The sequence below is a fragment of the Antrostomus carolinensis genome, unplaced genomic scaffold (assembly GCF_000700745.2).
Source record: "Antrostomus carolinensis isolate BGI_N321 unplaced genomic scaffold, ASM70074v2 scaffold1815, whole genome shotgun sequence".
NCBI lineage: Eukaryota > Metazoa > Chordata > Aves > Caprimulgiformes > Caprimulgidae > Antrostomus > Antrostomus carolinensis.
In genome coordinates, this window is record NW_010315519.1 from 1 (window position 1) to 23,974 (window position 23,974).

At 36.0% G+C, this 23,974-nt stretch overlaps 1 protein-coding gene across 1 annotated transcript; it reads left to right on the forward strand.

The window, feature by feature from the left end:
• Window positions 1–399: 399 nt before the first annotated feature.
• Window positions 400–23,974, forward strand: CCDC138 (coiled-coil domain containing 138; the record flags this gene model as incomplete). Its single annotated transcript, XM_010167965.1, has 6 exons — window positions 400–564; window positions 1,406–1,522; window positions 2,619–2,811; window positions 7,150–7,326; window positions 22,560–22,698; window positions 23,803–23,974. Coding segments are annotated over 6 exons (963 nt in total), but the record flags the coding sequence as incomplete, so codon positions are not given.

Sequence of the window (23,974 nt, forward strand, 5' to 3'; positions counted from 1 at the left end):
GGTGGGAGCTGCCTGCAGGTCCCTGTTACAGTGAGCTGGCCGAGTTCATCCTGCGGCCAAACACAGGACAAACTGTGCAGTTGAGTGATCTGTGCAGCACAACACAGACTGCACCTGCTCAGGTTAACTGTGATGGGGATGCATAATTTAGAGATCAATGCATATATGCCTGATAAAATCTGGGAGATAAATTACTGTGTTGGGAGCCTGTGGAAAACATTATATTTGAGGAAACAGTGATCTTGAAACCACCACACCTGTTCAAGATCATCATCCTTTAAATTATGCATAATATTTCAGAACTAATATACTCTCATATATTTCAGTCTGGTACTATTTTGGCTTAGAAAAATCATTAACTTGAAGGCCAAAATATCTGATATTGTGGATGTATTACAGCTACCATTGAACTCACAAGTTTATGAGCTCCTAACTTTTCTTATGGATTGGATCTCAGACCAGCAGCTTAGCAGAATAAAAATACAAGAAGAAAGAGAAGACTGTCATAAAGTTCTGGTTACCCAGACCTCCAAAAAAACCTGCACCCAGGAAAAGTGTATGAAGGTAAAGGGGTTTGGATTGTTTGCTTGTGTTAATATGTTTTCCGATTTATGGCTTTTATTAAACGATTTTGAGAATATAGCAGGTCAGTCTGTTTTATACATTCTTTGGATATAGTCATTAAAATCGGGGCGGGGGGGGGGCTGCGAGTAGCTGTGTCTTGTCTGCCAGCTAAGTTAAACTATCACAATTGTTAATAAGTGGGTGTTAATTCCAGCAGTGAGACGTAATAGGTAATTTGTCATTCGTAAAGCACACAGGTGGTTTGTAAGAAATGGAGTGTTCACTCTCAACTTGAGAGTTTCAGCATTTTATTTCAAGTCAGTTCTGTCAGTTGATAATTTATTGTGTTTTATGTGTAATACTGTACCTAATTCCTTTTTCTAAGGAGATGAACATATCTAATTTAAAATATCTTGATGCCTATATTAGGTATTAAAGTTTCAATTTATGACTAGTAAAAGGTGATACTATGCTATACTTTTAACATGTTTATTGTTTTCTTTCTGGAGATACCAAGGTTTGGAAATCAGTGAGGTGTTCAGAAAATCTTCTTTTACTGTTTTTCTTTATTATATTAAAGATTTATAGCCACTGGGATTGGCTTTACTGAAACTGAGCTCACGTGATGTATCTCCACTTTTGTATGTAAACCTCTGTAAAATTTAAAATCTATGTATGTGTATAATTCTCTTACCTGTACTATATCTGCCCAGTGAGCATTTGCATACATAGTCTGTTAAGAGGAAGTTGGAAGTTTTGTTTGTTTGTTTTTCACTTATGGTTAGCTTATACAACAGTATCATATACTGCATGTAATTTTACTTTTGTGTATTTTTTACAGCTTTTGCCTTTAGCTACTGAGCAACTCCAGTGGATGCCATTTGTGAATGCTAAACTACACATGCCTGTGCTTAAATGTATTTACTGGTCTATAAGACAGCTAGACAGTGGTATTCAGGTAAAAGAAGTAGCCCTCCTGTAGTATATTTTGTTTGTCTTTTTTTTTTAAACTAAATTCCCAGAAGATATTTATGGATTTTTTGTTTTAAATACATATGAAAAGTGAATGTTTTCAGGTAATATATGTAAAAGAAACTCTACTGTCTTTGCAAAGCACAAATTCATAGTGTTTACCACAGATACATGGCAAATGAAAAAACATATTTTTGAAGTAAATTTTTGTGTATCGAAATAGTTTTCATAAGTATGTGATCTCTGTTGTGATGTCTAAGCATCTCAGAAATTATATTTTTACATATGTATTTACAAAACTGTTGTTGCACTCAAAAAGGCTATATGTTTAGTTTCACTTTATGCATGAGATTTGTTGAAATTGATAGAAATGTGTGGCAAAGGAATTTTGATTTTTCTGTTCTCTGATCAGTGTCTAACCACAAGACATTCCTCATTCCCTTTGACTAGACTGCTATAAGAAAATATTTAGCAGTATAATAAAGAAAAAGACAGTAGCTGTACTGTAAAGACTCAGTATTGTACATAGTGCTGTCAATAGTGCTTTTGCTAAAGCAAAAGGTAGGAAACTTTGTAAGTATTTTGAGTTTAAGTTCAATAGAATAGTAAAATGCTAATAAGAAGCTTATTTAAAATGAGCATATTGTGAAGTTTAATTCTGAAGTAATATTTTGCTATGGTTTATGATGAAAAGTATAATAGATCTTACCTGTACAATGTTCTTAAGGTTCCTGTTTAGACCTTGATTCTGTGAATGCTTTTGCAGGATATAGCTTCAGGCATCCTTACAAAATAGAGCTGACTGAAGCTGAGCTTGTTCTGGAACCAGAGGCAACTTAATGCCAACATATCAGGGGTCCTCACTAACTAGTCTCTTTGTGAAGTATGTGTTGATAAGGCATGGTGATAATGTTGTTCAACTGCTTTTGGAACACAAAGTAGTTATCTCCTATACAGATTATATTCCAATACATGATCAAACCATTTGCTGTTTAGTATTTAATCACTAGGGGAACATATGTATCTCTACATAGTACGCAGGTTTTAATGTTTACACTAACTGTGTGCATTGTTTGGAATAGCATGCAACAATGACATCAACAATGAGGAGACTTGGTGAAGATATTTTCAAAGGCATAGTAAGGAAGGGAGACCCACATGGTTCTTCTGAACAGTCTACAGAGTGTAAATCGAAATCAGCAGCTTTCTTTAAAAGTTCCTGTATGCCTCTGAGGTTTCTGTCAACTTTAATAGTGCTTAAAACAGTGACACAAGGTAAGTTCTGATTTTTTAAAAAAAATATTTATCTCTTTCAGTCCTGTGCCTGGACAAAAAACATTTCAGTGATACTGTAGAGTCTGTTATGCTTTATTAGTGAGAAGTAGGTTTACTTGAATTTTACTGCCTTGTGAAGCAAAATATACTGGAAACAAGTATGGATCTTGCTATTATTCATTTCATGTTGGAATGTACGTGTTCCTTTTAATGTGACAACTTCTTGTCAGACAAACCAACGTTTCTGAAGAAGGGGAAAACAGATGTTGGTAATTCTGTCAAACTGTCACTACAGCAGTGATTAGATTGCCAAGATTTTTACTGCATAGAATGGCACAGCTAATTGCTCTTTTATAAACTTAAGTATCAGATTTTGCACAGTTCTAGAACTTTACTGTCCTGTTTCAGCTAGTAAGTTGTTTACCTATCTTCTGAAAGGCTGATCAGCTGTAGTGTCAAGTGTTTCTTTTCTGACATAATTACAACTTTGCTGCATTTACCTTTATAGATAAATGTGGGGTTCATATGTATTTCTGATCTATCTGTAGTCACACAGAGAAAACCACTTGTGTAGTGGATTATAATTATTAGATTGTGTTGTGATACAATGTATGTCCTGAAATGTTTTGTCCCTTAGTCTAAGTTTAGTATTCATATTCCAGCCCTTACCCATCTGGTGCTCCTCTCTTGTCGTATCAAGTCTGGCTCTGCAAATGGTTACCCATAAAACATTATCAATATTGAAAAATGCTACTCTATGTAATTGTCAGTTCTTGACATGACTGTCAAGAACAGATTTCACTGTTAAATAGACTCATTTACAAAGGCACCATTTTCTGTTTATGTAAGAATACTTTAGATTTCCAAACTACCTGTCTATCATTAAAAGTGTTGTTTTTATCCAAAATCTTCCAAAAATTCCTATGTTGATGTCGTATAATAACTTTGTTAACAAGGAAGAAGTAAACAGGGTCATATTGGGAGGTAACACAACTCTGGAAATAGTGACTTCTGCTTCAGATCATGACAGGTTACTCCATTTGTGCAGTTTTCAAGATGCTGTGGTAAATCTTCTCAGCGAGACCTTCTTTGCAAACGGATATGATCTGAAAAGGCCAAACCATTTTCTTGAAAGTAATGACAAAAATTGACTGTTTCTTGTGAGCTCTGAGTGTTGAGCACACTATGAGAAGAGGCACAAACTCAGATTTTTAATGCTTTCCTTCCTTCTTCTCTTGACATAGAGATTGGTTCTGACTTTTTTGTGAGAACCCAAAGAAAAAAAACCTTCAATCATTCTGATTTATGGAGCTATTTTAAAATTAACTTACAGATTAACTTTGGTAATTTAAACAAATTCTTGCCTATTTCTAATTTCTGTATGACTACTTCGAAAAATTCAACAGTAATTTGTAATCCAAATTATGCTTAAAGGTTCTTAATTCATATATCTGTAGATTTGATGAGTAATCCAAAAGAATGTCTTATTTTGACTTCTGTTATTAACTTTCTCTTTTGACGTAATTGCTTTAATTCAGTAGTGGCTTCAGTGATTGCTATGAAGCGATTTTGTTCACCTATGCAAAAAGAGTCCATCAGCATAAAAGCAGCAGATTTGATAGGTCCCCTCTGAATCCTAAATGCAATATGATTGCCACATATTATCATGTTGAGCTTCTGACTATATAAAGACTTGAGTTTTTATGTATTTATTTCTTAAAAAAAAAAAAGAAATAAAAGAAAAGAAAAAATCAAATATCCTCTTAAAGAATATAATCCAGACAACCTTCAGTGCCTATTAGGGGATTATTTTATCTGAAACAGCTACATCATTTTCAGCTCATGCTTCTGCCTTTTCTTAACCAAAAAGAATCAAGGGATTGTGTAAGCGGTCATCACAGGGTGATCAACTCTTTTCTTTCACTGTGAGTTTTTTCTATTTCCACTTTGTTCCAGGGATCTTCCCAACTTTCACACTAGCAGAGATGTATAGTAGTAGTGTAAAGTAGAATTGTCTACTTAAAACTTATATAATTTTGTGTTGGCAAAGAAATAGAGGAAGTTGGGTCTTCTCTGGCTCATAGTAGAGGGAGAAAGTAAAGGTTTCAAAGTAGACACTACGAGTTAACAAGAATCAGATTGTCCCTGGACAGGGTGAGAAAAAAATGCGGAAAATATATCTCAAATAATAGAGTAACTGTTTTCTCTGCTGATTTAACTGCTGCCTTCAGCTATGAAGCTTTTTCTCTCTTCAAGGGAAATGCAGAACAAGAGATGTTGCAGATCCTTTTTATGGAATTCAGGGAGAAAACACTAATTATATACCATTAAAAGCAGGTATAAGAGGTGATTACTGCCTGCTTGCAGCACTTAGGAGTACTGTGGTGCTGCATAACTGGAATTTTCTGCAAGAATAAGTTTTACAAGGATAGCAGAAGAGTGACTATATCTATAACCGTTTTCCAACTCTCTGTGATACTAACCACTTATTTTTTCCTTTTCAAAGACATTTTAAAAGCACAGATCATTTTGATAGCAAATAATTATTCAGTGGGGTGATAACTATGAGCAATCTAACCTAACTTCAGAGATGGTCCTGCTTTGGGCAGGGGGGTTGGACTAGATTCCAACCTAGATTATTCCATTATGCTATTTTTGCTATCTTTTGTTCTCAGAATGGTACGTATTTTAAAATGTCTTTACTAGTAACACATCCCTTGTGCTAGTAACACAGAGATGGAAACAGGTTACAGAGATGTTAATTTTCAAGGTAATCCTGATAAACTGTGCCAGAATGTCAGAATCAGATTCCTACCTTGGCATCTGATTTTTTTCAGTCTCTTGCATGAAATATATTATGAATTTTGAACCATTTCTTAGCAGTGATCCACAACACAAAATTTCTGGCATCCTGATTGACACTAATTAGGGATGCCAAAGATTTTAAATCCATAGATAATGGACAATGTTCTTGTTTATGGAGGTCATCCTTCTGTATTACCTGGTTAAGCAGATTAGTGTGTCTTTATGCTTAACTGATCCGTGCAGTATTTATATTGTATTTACAGCAGACGTAGTATTTAAACATGGTGGAAGACCACCCTGACATCTTTAATGAACAAATACAGTGTTTCAGCTGTTGAAGGGAACTACTTCAGTCAATACATTTTGGTGAAGCATGATAATTACTCTTAAACTGAGACTTATGTTTCTAGAAACATTTGATAAAAATGATGCAAAAAGAATTGCAATGCAAAAAGTAGTTATTGCAGAGGCTTCCCTAAGCAGATGAATGCTGTTGATTACAATGAATCACTTTAGCTTCTCATGGTTGCTTTTTACTGATAGATTTTATAATGTGGAAAATATGATGTGTTCTAAAACATTTGTCCAATATCACTGTGTATGAGTTTTGATCACACGTGGCACTAATGATCTAGAGATAAAGTAGCACATTTGATTTGAACATATATCGTTTCCTTCAAAATGTCAGTTTCCAGAAGATGGCACTGCAGTTAAACTTTTGCTATGGGATAAGTTGTTTCTATACTTCATTTTCTGCACTCCAGATGCTCAATGGTGTTCCAAGATACTGAGAAAGATTTTACATCAGGAAATTAAGCAAATTAGATTGGTTCAATTAATCTACTTTCTTTGTATAATTTAGTGCACTCCACAGTGGATGAGTAGATAAAATATATGCACTGAAACTTAAACTACAGCTTTTTATAGGAAGGAATGGGAATAGTTGCTCTCATTAAAGTAATTGGTCTTATTCTGAAAAATCATTCCTTGACTCCTTTAACAGAGGTTTCCGAGATGTTGAAACCAACATTGTCTCAAACTATGCAAGCTTCTAATTTCTTTACTCTTAAGCAAAACATTAGAAGGGCTTTATATGTCTAAGTATATTTTTCTTGACATTAGGAAAAGGTTCTTCACCCAGAGGGTGGTGGAGCACTGAAACAGGCTCCCCAGGGAGGCAGTCATGGCACCAAGCCTGACAACATTTGGACAACACCCTCAGACACATGGTCTGAATCTTGTGACTGTCCTGTGCTGGGTCAAGAGTTGGACTCGATGATCCTTGTGTGTCCCTTACACCTCACAACATTCTATGATTCTATGATAATTGTAGTTAGTCTTTTTTTCTGCTAAAATAAAAAGGAATAAAAACAGGCAGAGGATTTCTGTAAATAAAAATAAAATTTATTATTTTTAGCCATTTAACTTTTAAGTATTTATCTGCAACAGTAACTCTCAGGATAGCTATTCATGTATTGCTTAATGGAACTATGATTGTAGAAGTTTTATTGCCTGTATTCTAATATCTTTCAGTGGATTACCTGGCTCAGGCATTTGATTCCCTTTGCAAGGACTTGATGACAGATGAAGGGAAGGCCTTATTTTTGGAATATCAATGTGTGCCTGTCGTATTAAGTCACTTAAAAGTATCCAGTAGAGGTCTGCTTTCCGGTGCTCTTGATGGATTACTTCAGATGACCACAGAATCTGGTAAATTTGGGTAACTAAAAAAAAATGAAAATATAAAATCATGATGAAAACAGGTAAGGTAGGCTTAAATCCAACATAAAAATAGCATGATTTTTCTCTATAAATAATCTAATCTAGTATTAGCATTTGTTTGTATCATGTACATTCATTAGCGACATAAAATGTATTTCTGAATTGTCTGTCTCTTTCTGAGTTGTATTCTCTTTTCTTCTCCCTCTCAGGACCTATGCTTTATATTTTGTCCTGTTTGCTTTCTTATTTACTGGTGTGAATTGTTTTGTTGCTATTTTTGGTTTGACTTTTCAGTTTATCCCACTGTTTTACCTTGCTGATGTTTTTCTTTGAAGTCAGGCTGTGCCACGGAAACCATATAATGAAAACGTGCCAGCAGGTGGAGATAAAAAATAGACTTTATTGAAATTCTTTTTCTAGTTTGAATGCACAACTCATTCCCAGTCATTCTTCACTTTCTAATAATTGGAAATGGCATTACTAGAAGAGATGGTTATGTTTTGCTGAATTTTACTGGGCTGTAGCCTTTTAAAAGGTTTAATAATCACATTTGTCACAGTGCTTTTCCACGTGATACAGACCAAGTATCAGTTGATAACCAACTGGATGAACACGAAAGTAGTGAAGTATTCCTCACTACTTGAATAATCCTTGTGACTCTTTTTTTAAAGAGAGAAAAATCACTCACTGCCTCTTAGAACAGAAAAGGGGAAAGGACTGCTGCTATTTTTGAAATGTGTGTTCTTATTTTGGGAGTATTTTGTAATCATGCAGTATAATGGTAAAAATAGAAAGCATGTTTGACTTGGGATGGAACAGCATTGAGTTAAAAGACATTTTGTAGCGAGATAAGTGGCAGAAAGATTTAACTAAAGTTTTATTTTTCTTTGCAGACTTTTTCTGACCATGTATTTAGTGTATCATAGAAACATAGAATGGTTTGGGTTGGAAGGGACCTAGTCCAACCCCCCTGCAGTGAGCAGGAACATCTTCAACTAGATCAGGTTGCTCAGAGCCCCATCCAGCCTGAGCTTGAATGATTGCAGGGATGGGACTTCTACCACCTCTCTGGGCAACCTGTGCCAGTGGTCACCACCCTCATTGTAAAAAATTTCTTCCTTACCTCTAGTTTAAATCTCCCTTCTTTTAGTTTAAAACCATTACCTGTTATCCTATTGCTACAGGCCCTGCTACTAAGTCTGTCACCATCTCTCTTATAAGCCCCCTTTAAGTACTGAAAGGCCACAATAAGATCTCCCCAGAGCTTTCTCTTTTCCAGGCTGAACAGCCCCAGCTCTCTCAGCCTTTCTTCACAGGAGAGGTATTCCATCCCTCTGATCATTTTTGTGGCCCTCCTCTGGACCCACTCCAACGGGTCCATGTCTTTCCTGGACTCCAGAGCTGGATGCAGGTGGGATCTCACTAGAGTGGAGTAGAGGGGCAGAATCACCTCCACCTGCTGGCCACACTTTTGATGCAGCCTAGGATACCATTGGCCTTCTGGGCTGCGAGTGCACGTTGCTGGCTCATGTCTCACTTTTCATCCAACAGTACCCCCAAGTCCTTTGCAGGGCTGCTCTCGATGCCTTCATCCTCCAGCTTGTATTGATACCGGGGATTGCCCTGACCCAGGTGGAGGACCTTGCTCTTGGCCTTGTTGAACCTCATGAGGTTCCTATGGGCCTACTTCTCAAGCTTGTCCAGGTCCATCTGGATGGCATCCCGTCCCTCAGGCATGTCAACAGCACCGCTCAGCTTGGTGTCATCTGCAAACTTGCTGAGGGTGCACTCAATCCCACTGCATCATTGACATCATAAGATATTAAATGGCACTGGTCCCAATATGGTGAAGAACACCACTCATCAGCCATCTCTATCTGGACATTGAGCCTTTGACCACTACCCTCTGGATGTGACCATCCAACCAATTCCTTCTCCACCGAACAGTCCAGCCATCAGTCCATATCCCTCCAATTTAGCGAGAAGGATGTTGTGGGCGACTGTGTCAAAGACCCTACAGAAGTCCAGATAGATGACATCCATAGCTCTTCCCTTGTCCACTGCTATAGTCACTCCATCATAGAAGGCCACTAGGCTGGTCAGGCTAAAGTATTCTTTACTGAAGAACTGCAGCATCATTTTTTGGCACTTTAGAGATGCCATGATTTTTTCTAGGGCTTTCTTTGCACTAGGTCAGCATCTCATGGCTACTGTTTGGGAAAGGTAAAAACAACAAGGATCACTTAAATCACTTAAATAGTCATAGCTATGATTGGTAAAGGGATCGGGAAGGAGATAGTTGTATGCACAAAAGTAACCTAACAAGTTGGATGGTGTCTGGTGTTACTTTGGGTAATGCCAGTAGTACTGCATCTTCTGTTACCTAGCTGGAGTCGTGTTGATATGCTAGATGCCTGCAGTTTGAAGAATAATGGAGATATGTTGTGAGGGACTCGCATTCTGCCTTGTTGTTTCTCAGAGAAGATGTATGTATGTGAAATCAGGGAAGGAGGAGTAATGTTTAATTGAATTGATAATTAATTGAGAATTTATTTCTCAGCAACTGGATATGAAGCCTTATGCAGAGCCTTTCTCTTTGCCAATACACAAGTTATCGGTGTGTTCTGCTCTTTTCTAATACATAGTGTTTTGCAAGAAGTCGTTAACAAAGAGAAGTAGTATTGTTGATGGGGAATTATATTTTCATTCCTTTGTAAGTTTCCTATTAAAAAGGCATTAAAAGACAAACTAGAAGGTGGCAGTGGATATTCAGAGGGCTCTCTGTGTTAGATTAAAACAGGACTTTATGCTCCATTTTAAAGCTGTATTGGTGTGCAGCCTTAAATATGAAGTTTTCATTGCAAGGTTTTGCTAGTGGGGGGGCTACAGAGGTGGCTTCTGTGCAAAGCTGCCAGAAGCTTCCCCTGTGTCCAACAGAGCCAATGCCCACTGGCTCCAAGATGAACTCATTGCTAGCCAAGGCTGAACCCATCAGCCAGCAATGGTAGTAGTGCCTCTCAGTTAACATAATTAAGAAGGGGGGGTGGAATAAAGAAACCTGTGCAGTTGCAGGCAGAGAGGGGAGTGAGAATGTGTGAGAGAAACAACTCTGCAGACACCAAAGTCAGTGAAGAAGGAGGGGGAGAAGCAGGCACTGAAGCAGAGATTCCCCTGCAGCCTGTGGTGAAGACAGTGGTGAGGCAGGTTGTCCCTCTGCAGTCCATGAAGGTTTATGGTGGAGTAGATATCCACCTGCAGTACATGGGGGACCCCATGCCAGAGTAGGTGGATGCCTGAAGGAGGCCTGTGCTTTAGTTGTCTAAGAAAGCTTGCTAGATCATAAGGTGGTACAGAGGATGTCTCCAGGGCATTCAAACCTGAAACAAATGCATGAAGTTGAGATTCTTCAGTTCCACCTGGAAACCCAGGAGGAGGTTGACCAGAAGGCCAAATAGTGTGTTAAATGGCCTGCATTCTTTTTTTGCCTGGTAGGTTGGGAGTAACATTTAACAAGGAATTTTTTGGTAAGAGAACTGCAACATCATTTTTTGGCACTTTAGAGATGCCATGATTTTTTCTAGGGCTTTCTTTGCACTAGGATCACTTAAAATGAGTTTAGTTTAAAAAAATAAAAGATAAAATAAAAAGGACAGTAAACCAGGATTTGTTTGGCAAGATCTACTTCTCTGTCATTCTCTAAAACGTGTGTTGACACTCACCATGTGCCTGTGTCAGGGTAAGGCTAACTTTAATGAAACAGGTTGTCTATTTGTAAAAGGACTCCCACAGAGTAGCGCGAAGAAGTAAAATCTATATGGTGAGAGGCAGCTGGTAGCCAAAACCTCTGTGTGTCATGCCACCTTGTATGCAATGTGACTGTACATGATTGTGGCTGATGAAGGTAACTATCAGGGCTGGAGTTCAAGCCATAAAAATTACTTCATGTGAAGATCAGTACCCTTTCAGTTCAAAGGCTACTGGAACTTTCTGCCCATTAAGAATTTGGAGCTTCTCTGTTTTCAGTGAGCTTATGCATTCCAGTCTGAAGGAAGAAGCAGATGGTTTTTTGCACTGCACAACTCAGTTGCGTGAGGTACACAGGAAGAAGCACAAGTTACTACACCAAATGACCCCTACACAACTTGTAGTGACAGCCTTGCTTTCAGGAAACCTGACTTGGAATCCCCAGGTCTAATGAGAACAAGAGAGTGTGAGCAGTGAATATTACAGATAGGTTCAGTGAAGTTGTCCTCTTGCATTACTTTTCCCATCCATACCTTCATGACAAGATACTGTTGAAACAACATATGAATATTCACCTAGATGACAAAAAAGCAGAAAATGTAACCTTAGTAATCAGGGATTAGGTGTTTCATTACTGCTCCAAAGACAAAAGGGGAGTATCAGCTTATTTTGATCAAGAGATCCATTTGCATTCTTAGTGCTAAAACCATTTGTCATCATTTCCTCATTAGAGCTACAAGATGAGCTGTCAACCTTCAAGGTGCTCTTTTTGGTTCATCTCTTAGTATTACTTCAGATTCCAGGTTGGAACATTTTCAGTCACTACTAGGATCAGGGTTTATTCTTTCATCTTTTTAATTCTAGGTTAGTAAGAGCTTAGCATATTCCATAGGAATTATGCCAGTCTAGTAGATCTTGTAAATAGCTGCAAGCTCATTTAAAACTAGAAATAAAAATATGCCTGAGGTCCACAGCTTCATGAACAGTTTTGTCTGAGTTGACATGTATTCTGTACAGGAGTGGATAACACCAGTGTACCTATCCAACTAGGCCACAGAAACAGTCTGGTCTTAACACCACAGGAGTTCTGTGAAGAAATGATTAAGGCTTTCAGTACCCTTGGTAAGCTTATTTGTGTATTATGTTTCAAGAAACTTAGATATGTATCATGATAACATATAAAGCTCCAGAGCCCACGTTATAGTATACGATCCAGTCACATGATTTGTTGTAAGGATTCAAGTTCTGTGTATTTATCAAACTGAGATCTCAAATTGCATACATGTCACCGGACAAAACACCATTATGTTTTAGGTATCAGAACTTGGATAGTATTTCAACTGCACAGGAATTTCCCAGACGTCAGTGAGTTTTCATGCCATTGTGTAATTCTTAAGTGTGGTGCCAGCCAAAATAATCTCACATTTTATCCCAATCATTGTTTTTGGAACTGTAACAGTACGTCACAGATACAGAATATATATGTGTGTATATATATATGCCAATCTTGTTTGCCTTACCTCTTTTACAAAAACGTTAAAACCTAAGGAGGAAGGTAAAATGTTACACTGATTACTGTTCTTGTAATATACAAAAATATTCATAGTTGGAACAAAGGCTGACTTTTAAATGTCGAGGGTGAAAATAGTTGAGGGCAGTTCCAGCCAGCTCCTCAGAGCACAAGACTGAGATGTTATGCAGTAATTTCAGAGTCTGGTTTTTAGTCCCATCTCTAAGCTGTGAACCTGTCTGAAGATAGAAGTAAGAACAAAACCTTCTCTGTCAGTATTGTCACAGAAAGTAGATTTAGTGTCTTGATAAACTGAATGTACTCAGTGATAGATATCCACAAATGCAGTGCTCTGACCACTTTTGAAATTTTGGGAGCAGTGTTGACTGCTAAATACTGATATGTTTCAGTTTAGTTGAATGGCTAATAATTTATTGCTTAACAAAGCTCTTACCATTTCCCATTTAAATTACTATTGAAATTAATGTTTAATAAGTTGTAGTTACTTTTAATCATCCCAGTTGTTACAGTATGACAGCAGTGGCTTCCAGGTCATCTTCATACCCCAAAGTTCTCCCCCTGTGACTACAAATTTATTTTCTCAGTGGATCTTGTTTCTAGGACAGTAGTTGCAACACACTGTTCAAGAGAATTGCTGGATGCCAGACATGAAGCGTTTTCTGGAAACAGTCTGGTAATAAATAGTATGACCTCAGCAAGAAAATTTGTTCTGTGGGTGTTGAAGAACATCACATCGTTAATGTTAAATCACTCTGTAGTTAAATACTTGTCATATACAATCTTGTTGAATGCTGTTGTTCCTGTCTTCTTGCTTCTCCTGCAGCTTACTGTGGTTTTTTTACCTGGTAATCATTTGAAAGGGTTCCAAAGGATGTAGTGAGTATATAGTCACCTATCAAAAATACCATTGTTGAACTGTGGTCTGATTCATGCTTGATTTGAGATCTGCTATTAGCAGAGAGCTGCCTTTCTGTTTTACCCTTCGCAGTTTTACACAAAGACAACATGCATCTTCAGTTCCTCCTGCAGTGGAGTTAATGATAGCTAACTTCTATCATGTAGTAATCATGTACATTAGTAGGTTCCCTTTCCCAACCTTATGTTCATTCAAGGAAATCAAAACTTACTTGCTCATTAGACATTAAAAAGCACTGCCCTTTGCTTTAGATGAAGGTTACATTTACTTTATCGTCAAGCTTACTTCTGTTTTACAGAGAATATTTTGCATTAGTGTGTGTTTATTTACAAATTGAGATGAGTGCATATTGAAAAAAAATATCGCTGCCTCTCACATGCTTACTGTAATTTAAGGCACATTCTGGTAGGACTTAAGTATGATTTCTTAACCATATTCACATAACTTAAGATTTTTAGTGACTACAAAAATGAGCTGTATTTACACATTCACTGAACCTTATTTCTAACTTACTTTTGTAAGAAAATATTATGGTCATGGATAACCAAGTCTGTGTCCAGATTTACTCCTCTTAGGTAAGTTAATCAAGCCAGTGGAGATAAAAAGATTCAGCTTACAAGTAAATAATCACAACTTCTTACTATGGAGACAGTCTTTTTATATGGACTGCCTACACGCACGCTCCCTCTCTTCCTTTGAGTTGGAAGTTCCATCCGTAACTGATCCTGGATATTCCACAATTCACACTGTTCTGCAGGTACTTCTAAAAAGTCGATAATCAGAATCTGTCAAGGAAACCTAAACCTGCTCCTTTATTTTTTTCTTGAGTCCTAGCATTTTGGGACTTTAAAGATTACAAGCAGTGAAGGTATGGAGTAAAAAATGCCTGTATGTTCTAAAAAGATTACAATTTAGCTGTATTTTTCAGCATATTATCTTTACTGGTAACTGCAGGATTGAAACTTTTCAAATGAGCTTGTTCTGCAGTACTGAAAGGGTAAAAACATCGGGTCTGTGAATACCATACTAAAGTAGGATTCCCCCTCACCTGTGTGAAAGGCAGATGTGAAATTATTCTGAGGAACAGTGTTTGAAGCTATAGTGAAAGGAATGATTTATAGCTTATGTAGGATAAACATTGAAATACAAGCCATTTAAAAGGAAATCCTTCCTTTGTTATCCTGTCTTTTGTAGTTTTTTAATTCATTCTTCTGAAAACAGTGAATAATTATGTTGGATTAATAGATATTTTAGTTTAATATTTTAACCACAGATAAGTACCTCTAACTCTGTTAAATGCAACCTATGGTAATGTTAGGACCAATCTGTAATAGTTCCTGATAGCAAGCAAGTACAACAAAAGTTTGCACACATTTTTGTTAATTAATTGCAAGCTTAGTTTGAATACTTTGATTTTGATGAAATACATGCTTACACATTTTAAAAATGAATGCAGTAAATGGAATAATGTCATTTAATTTCTACTGAAGTAATAGTAGCCTTCTCTCTAATAAGAAAGAACGTTCTTGTCATTATTTTCTTCTTGTTCTAGTAACAGTTGTGTAATGCTTAGCCATTCTGAATTTTAGACCCCTGTCTCGTCCACTCCAAAGAAAGAAATAAAAAAGACACTTAAACATAAACTTATGTAGAGGCAAGGAGCCACTCAGTAAGTAAAGCTTCACTGTTCATTTAGGGTAATACTGTATACTTAGTAAGCAGCATACCATTTTGAAGGTGGGTGTGAATGCTAACTCTTAAAAAGTATTTGATATAAATAAAAGTTCTTTATATCAGTACTTGGATATACACATCTCTTTTCAAGTCAATTTAATTTATGAAATCTTTAGAACAGTGAAGTTTATTAGAGTAGGATCTTGTTTGCTCTTATTTACTAAACTTACGTTTTTTAAACAGTTTACAGTTTTATAGCTTTCCATAAAATGGTTTAATTTAAAACAATTAAAGTATGATTAAATTAGAAAAAAAAAAAGAGACACATTTGTTATTACTTTTCTCAATAACTTTCAAGGTGAATTTAGAGCAATGTCATAACTGAAATAATTTCATAAAGAAAGGCTTTTTTTGGAAGTAGATAGTACAATTTGTGCAGTTTGAGTAACATCTATGCATTGTCAGAGTTCAGAATTTATTTACCTTCTTACTTGCAGTCTGACATAACAGAATTACAGGTCATGCCAGGTTAAGTTTATTTATGTAAAGGCTTCCTTATTTGAGTTTGTCACTGTGTTTGAAATACTGTGCTTAGTTCTGAACTGGTTATTACAGGCGTGGAGATATGGGAACAGGGGAAATAAGGCAGGTAGGCTCGACAGAAAAAGTATTGGAACAAATCTCCTTTAGGTGTCCTTTGTAAGACAGAGTTGTGGTTCCTGCAGTGATCCTGGTAGTTTATTAGGCTTTTTCTGGTTTCTTGAACAGTAACCCATAATAATGCATAGCTTCTATTTATAATGCTATTTGTAAAATGATGGTTTTTTCTGTTTCAGGCCTCATTAGAATCAGGCTTTAATGGTTAGACCCTGTTGATTTCTTATAGACATACTGAGTTCACTTAGCACACCAAAAGTTTTCATCCTCTGATGTTTCTAATCAGTGATTTTCCAGGAAAAATGTTTATTGTTTCTTAGTGTATTGTCCTTACGCTTCTGCTGTTCTAGCAAGTAAGATAATTCTGGTTTTCATGCATTTTACAGCTGTTGCTTTCTAAATGAGCAGTTCCAACATGGGATTTCATTAGACTACTTCTGTTTTCATGCCACAGTCATTAATTAATACACTAAATAAGCACAGCTGCAAAAATCAGTATTTAAAACTAAAATTCATTTTTCAAGGCAAAATGTTTTTCTTTGCTTTTAGGCACTTCCTGACACTACACAGCTTCCAGTCTCACTACCCACATCTCCAATATAGTATCATGTGTTGCTTTATCAAATGGTATTGAAGTCTAGCCAAGTTATAACTGCTGTAGCATTTATTTACCAAACAAAAGTATCTGACTACTCTGACACAACATACCTATAGTTCTTATACGTATACTTATAGATAATTTATTTCTTTTTTTTATTTGCCACCTTTAGTTCCTGAAAATATCTTTAGAGCCTTACTGAAGGGTATATGTATTCAGATTGCCTTTTTTTTTGTCCAAATCCAATGTAGAATCATAGAACAATTTGGGTTGAATGGACCTTTAAAGGCCAGCTAGTTCCAACCTCCCTGCCATGAGCAGGGACCCCTTCCACTAGACCAGGTTGCTCAAAACCTCATCCAACCTGGCCTTAAACACTTCCAGGGAGGGGGCATCCACAACTTCCTTGGGCAACCTGTTCCAGTGTCTCACCACCCTCACGGGAAAGAATTTGGTCTTCATATTAAATCTAAACCTCCCTTCTTCCAGTTTGAAGCCATTACCCCTTGTTCTGTCACTGCCTGTCCCTCCCCAGCCTGCCTTGCATTGGCTGTTCTCTCTTCACAAAGTGCTGCTTCCTGACTTGGTAGCAGCAATTGTTTAATTCTTCTTGTCATAAAATTGAGGCAACATTTCTTTCAGAGTCCTGAAGTCTGTTCTGGTGTCCCTGACTAAAGGACTCTTTTGGAAATACAAGTAAGGGGGACTTTTTTTTGTCCCTTTTATCAAGATAGAGCTTTCTCCTGAAAACCAGCATATTAGCCAAAATGTGCACCCAAAAGATTAAAATATTATTAGCTTCTAACCCATCTTTCTTGTGCTGACTACAGATGACCTCACTACCTCTTTTTGGTTCTATTTTTACTTAAATGGCTGGGAGAACTTTTTTTTTTTCCTTAACGAGGTTTGACTTAACTTGATTTTCATACTATCCTTTTTATTATAAAGATAGTTTCTGACCTCCAAGGCATAGCTTTCTTTTCAGATCTTTTTTGTTTTTCTTGTTGGCTTTTCTTTCCAAGCATCTCTTTTGACATAAGCACTCCTGCTAATTTTTTAACCTTTTCTAATACAATTTTTTTTTGTGGGTGAAACCTGCAGTTTGTATTTGCGAATGATATTAGTCTCCCATGTGTCCTCTCTCATGTCTGCATGAATGGCTTGCACATCCTAGGAAACTGGAGAGCAATTCAGATCATACTGAGGGTCAACACATACTGGGTGACCAGCTGAATTTGCCAGTTGGGCTCTCTTAACTCAGAATCACCCATGTAGGCATTGACACTTGAGGTGCCGTACGCTGACTGGAATCTCACCCTATCTCCACTGTGCTTTAGCCACTGGCACTTAACACCCCTGGCTATTGATTACAGAAGAAAAAGTTAAATTCAGCAAATGGTTCAGATCTTACAGGTGACTGTATTATAGGCAATTGGTTATTAGCAACATATAAGTGATAAATACTGTTTCATTTGAAGTGTTTCTGCTGTGGTGTATAGTTAGCTTTTGTGTTAGTTGACTTTTCCACACTGCTTGACAGTGCTGCGTCACTCACTTGTGTTGTTGTCACCTGTTCTCCCAGCATATCCTCATGCAATTAGAAATGAGGCAAAAACCCTAATCATAAACTTGTTAAAACATGAACTTAAAGTTGGCATTCCTCACAGTCTCCATTATCTGAGGTGGCATAACTTTAGGTATAAACCAGAATTTTCCAGCTGGTGAGAATTTATGCTGTGAGTGACTGAATACTTTGAGGGTAAATTTCAGATGAATTCTGTCAACAGTGACAAAGTGCTTATTGTTTATTGCAGTCTACCAATCAAGTTAAGCTAATGCAACTACAACGTGCAGCAATTTTTAAGGATGCCAGTGGAGGCTTTTGCAGATTATTTTAAATTGTGGCAAAGTCCTGTCAGGATGGATTCCAATTTAGTTTTTCTAAAATAGTCAATAAAAACAAAATCTGTGCAGCTCTAAACCACCAAAGTATTTAAAAATGTAAAGCTTATATTCTTTTAGTTCATCAACTAGACATGCATTTAAATTATAAGCTTGTTTTGTACATTTTCTGATTACTTAGATTATATTCTGCAAAAGCTTATCTGAAGTGAATATATAAGCAGTGCACAAAAAGTCCATTTAAACATGTGCCTTTATCAGTTTGCTTTTACATAATTAACTTTGTGAAACTTAAGAAATTATTTCCACTTTGGCTTTTCTGTTTTATACTAAAAATCCTTTTGTCTTAAAAGTAATGCATGTCTTTTATGTTGGTTTGTAAACTTTACATTCAAAACATTCTTACAGCATATATATGTGTATGGGGTTTTTAGTTGTTTGTTTGTTTGTTTTTTGGGTTTTTTTAAGGAACCAGGAAGACCAAGGTAGCAAAGAAATGTCCAGATCAGCTCAATATGGTATTTGTTTATCCCTGCAGAAAAGGAATGTAAAGCATTTTATGGCTAATTAAGGATATTTATACGAATAAATTGTAGGACTGCCTTCTAAATCCCCAAAGTCTTGTTACCCTCAGATCTCTCATGAATCAGAGTTTAGCTGAGTCAGAAGTCATGTTAAATGAGGGGTTTCTAGAGCTATTTGTTGTTTTAACAGGCAACAGAAGGAAAACCTTTCTTCTCAGTTTATTTCTTGAATGTCAGTGTTCTCACATATTTATTTACACTTTTCTTACCTTTCTGATAAACATCTTTGGTAAGTAAGTGATACTGTTCAAGTTTTTGTTGTTAAAACAGACTTCATCAGTGATACTGTGCAGATTGATAGGACAGTTTCTGTTTCTTGGGAATAGACAGTCATGTGTAGGAACTCTAGCAAATTGTAGAAGAATTTCTATAAAGTTGTAGTTCCTGAGTGATAACATAATTCTTAGTCCTAGATTTTTCTTGCTTTAGAGAAGATCCTCTTGTTGCTATCTGTATAGAAATTCTTACTTCAAACATTCTTAAGTGATAGAAATGTTTTGATACAAAGTGCTCTTAAGATGGTAGGATTGTGTTCATTGGACTTCGCTTATTTGCTGTTTCTTTTTGTAGTTTTGTCACCTCTGCTCATGGATTTTAACAAGTTAGACTCACAGGGGCATGATACCATCATACTAGAAATGAATTCTGAGTTAATTATTTTTCTAGGTTTAATACACTGCTGTATGTATTTAATAACTACAAATTTCCATCATAGAGAGCAGTGGCTCAATAAAGAGTGCTGAATCTTGAGTGTATGTCAGTCATGTTGTCACTAAATTTAGCACATACTGTGAACCCATGTAAGGATTTTCTGCTTTCTGTAATTGACAGATAGCCCTGAGTTTTTGATGTCACAGTTTCTGAAAAATAATACCTTCTGCAGTGGAAGTAGAGAAATATTAAAAGAAATACTAAGTGGTATGTCCTGAGTAACTATATCCTGGGGACTGTGTACATGCCAAGGGCTAAATGCAGTCAATAGTGACTTCTTTTATTGATTTTCTCACAAATTTGTTCAGTTCTGTTACCTGTTAAGCTGTACATTAGAATAATCCCCCATTCCCAAGTTAAATTTTCCTTAGAGAATATGTTCTTCACTTTTTTTTTTTGTGAAATCACAGTCTACTGGTCCCTTGTGATAAGTGATAAAAAGGTATTTTCAGGTTAGTTCAAACATATCTGGTACATGGTTTCTGTATAGGTATCTATTTTATATAAATATGTATTTATGCACACTTATAAAATGTATTTCTTCAGCATGAACCTTATTTTTCATTTTAAGGAGGCTGTGCCCTTTTCTTTGTTCCTTTATCCTGTAACTTCCAGTCTTCAATTAATTTGTTTTTAACTGCAGTATCTGCAGTTTTATAGAAATGCAGTTGTGGTTCACTATTCCAGTATCCATGATGGTTTTCTTGTCTTAGAAACTGTCAATGGTACTTAATGCGTCACTTGAGTTAGAGCATTCTATCCTTAACTGAAGACCACAAGCTAAAATAAAATGAGAAATAGTATATTTTCAGATAGAGAATAAGTGTGTGTGTGTGTGTGTGTGTATATATATATATAGATACACTTATCATTTTTTTCAATATATTTTTTACTGATTACTGCTTACATTTCTACTTTACTTCCATTCTGGTTTTATATTTATTACTGTTACAATTTTGAGACAGCAAATTGTAACTGGAAATAGTACTATATGTGAGAATATGCATAAAACCATAGGTGGATTGAACATGGTAGAAAGATTTAAGAAACGTGAAAGTAGAAGTAAACAAAAAAATGAATTGATTTGTAACCATTTATTGCCTTGATAGTGTATGTCTCTTGGAATAATTATTGTTCTGGGTTGCTTTGGGTAAAGAACACAGGACACTTCAGCTGTGCAAACCACAGAACATCTGCCTGCCTTTTCCAGACTTCATAGGACATCAGTTGTCATCTTGCATTTATTGTCGCGAGGTTGGCCCCTTGCTACCAAAGTCTATTATCCTGCATCTGTATAGTTTCCATCCACACAATCCATTATGTATTTTGTGGGTTCTGCCTGTTGATCCAGCCTTTTAAGTCAATTCTGCTGAAAGCACCTCCACTGAAAAGAAAGGAAAGATTACCTGTAGCCATAGCTTCTCTGATCTGTGGTAAAGGTGTTTGCTGTTTCTTGGTCTCTTCATCTGATGGTGTAAACCAGCAAAGGCCCACAAATCTTGTTGACTTCACTGTAGAGTATAATGCATGATAAGATGTACTCAGCATTGAGAGGGTGGCACAGGGTCAGTCGTTGGTGTAGCCAAATGACATGCCGTTGTTTTGCAAAAAATAGATTTTGAGAGATCTTCCTAATGGTAAGGCCTAGGAATTACTGGGTCCTTGTTGAATATTCAGTATAAATGCCCAGCTCTGAGAAAATTAGTTGTGTAGGCTCTCAGGCTGACTTTAATTGCCAAGTAGATTTGGGTTTTTTTAAGCCCTATTCCAAACAGTTTTCTGTAGCATTTTATATCACTAAGCCTCCTGAAATGTATTAAAACCTTGAATTCACTCCAAGGCTATTTGTTACATTTAATAAGTTTTGTGTCCTTGGACAAGGAAAGGAAAAATTTTGACCAAGATATATCCAGTCCTCTTTGAACTTATAAAAGCATCTTGATATCCTATTTATAAATTACAATATTCAGCATATGTGTGAAGAATTTTTTCATGTTTATTGGTTTATGCTGTAATTTTCATATTTCAGTTTCTTATTAAGTATAACACATTAAATATTTTTAACATTATGTAAACATTAAAATATTTTCCTCACATCTATATTCTAATGCAAATACCCCATGCCAAATGAAAGACTATTCATTTTTTTAAAAAGCAATTGTTACTTATTTTCTAATAAATTAATAAATAAATTAATCTGCAATATCAGAGCCAAGGATGAGATAATGAGGGAACAGTTTTAAGCTTATACTGAAGTGATTAGATTTTGGGGAACAGGGTAGAGGGAAATATTATACAATGTGACTTAAAAATTCATCCACTATTTTAAGGGAGTTTTGTTGGTGTTTAAGTGTTCTCACCGAGCTCTTTCTTTAACCTCTCAATTATTATTTTGCCTGTCTTGAAACAGAATACAGTGACAGTATTTTGATAATGAAAGACTGTCAGGTATCATGTTAGCTTCTACATGTGCTATCCCTGTCCATGTGATTTGCAGCAGCTTAAAATATTTCCTTGTGAGTCTTTCTGCACAGCTTAATGTTCCCCTCACGTGATCAAAACGAAAGAACAAAGATAAATGAACAATGAATAAGTATGTTCAAGATAAGAATTTTTATTTGAGTTTAAAATTGTTCTGTTTCCTGTTTTCCTTTGTTCTCAAGAGAACAGGCCTTGTTTTAATAAAGGGTGAATAATGTCAGAACTCTTAGGATCCTGCATTTTTTTCAGTTCCTGGTTTTACCTGAGTTATACATCACATGTCCAGCATAGACTGAATTATTTCATTGTTCTGATAGTTACACAACATGAGGCATTTAGAGCCCTCTAAAGGTATCAGTACGTATTTTACTTTTCCATACACCGAGCTCTGTGATACAGTCTTTTATTTATTTTCTTTTACAGATTCCTTACAGCCTTTCCTGGAAGCCTGCAGTAACGAATGCTTCTTCCGTACTTGCTCTGTATTGCTTCGAAGTTCTAAGCTAGATATTCAGATTTTGGAAAAGCTCTGTGTTATACTGCAAAAGCTCTCCAGAATAAAGTAATCCTTTATTGCCGTTATTCTGTTAGTTATTATTGGATCAGCAAACCTGTGGACCTTTATCTTTCTCCTTTTTCAAAAACTCATCTCTATTTTGCTATTTGCTCCACCATAGACAATCCTGGACTTTCTCTGTTAGCAGTTAAATTTAAACTGTTTGTGTCACAGATGTGTAAGACAGGACTCTCAGTTTGCTTGTAAATCCATCTAGTTCAATTTACAGAATACAAAGTAAAAACAAAAGAAAACAAAAACAAAACCTAGCCTAAAAAGGTAATATTCCTTATGTATGCAGATGGCAAGAATGCTGATAAGAGAATCCTTTTCTTTCCCCCTGATCTTCATTTTCACTGGGATACTTGGTGGTAATCTCCTTTGAAAATTTAGCCTCATCTGTGGTATGCATTCAAGTTTCATCAGTTTTCATTTTCTTCAAAACCAAAAGTTAAAGTCTTGAGCCATTTAAGCCCTTTTGGGAATGTTACTCTTACGTTGCTTACTGGTTATTTCTTGTAACAAAAGTTGTCATCATATCAGTAGTAATGTGCTGCTGAGCTCCATTGGTGCATTACTTAATGGGATTGTTTCATTTGCAAAAGCAGGTATCTAAACTGAGCCATTTTTTCCATTAGACTTAAAGTTATTGACAAAACTGATATTTTAATTTGAGTTTATTAGGAACAAAATTGAACTCTAAGAAAAAAATATGTTTTCTTGTAAAATAATCTAGTATAAATCATAACTTACATCGGAAATACACTAAAAGTAAAATTTGCTCAGAAATCTTAATTATTTAAAATTTTTTATTTGTTGTTTCTGGAATTTCACGTTAGTTACAGCCTTTCCTTGAGCTTTCATTGTACTACATGTGACCACTTACTCAAGTGAAATGATAGTTTTTGGTGATTTTTGCCAAGATTTTTCTCACCATGCATTGATAATCTTTTGCTTAGAGACATTATATGCAACGTAGAAAAATTATATGAAACTCCCAATATAATGCACATTTTTATTCATTAAAAATAATTTTCTTTAGAATCTTCAGTGTTTAGACAAAACCTCTCAATTTTTAATTCCAATTATTTTATGTCAAATCTTTTGCAGAAGCAATAAGAAGATGTTTGAGTTGTTTGCTCTTCACCAAATGATCCAAGAACTGCATAGGACTACAAATCCAGATCATGCTTTCCTCTGCATAAACCTCAATTCAATTCTGTTGAATTTGGGATTGTCAAGGAGTAACTCTCTTACCTCCATTCTAAGCACAAGTCATTAG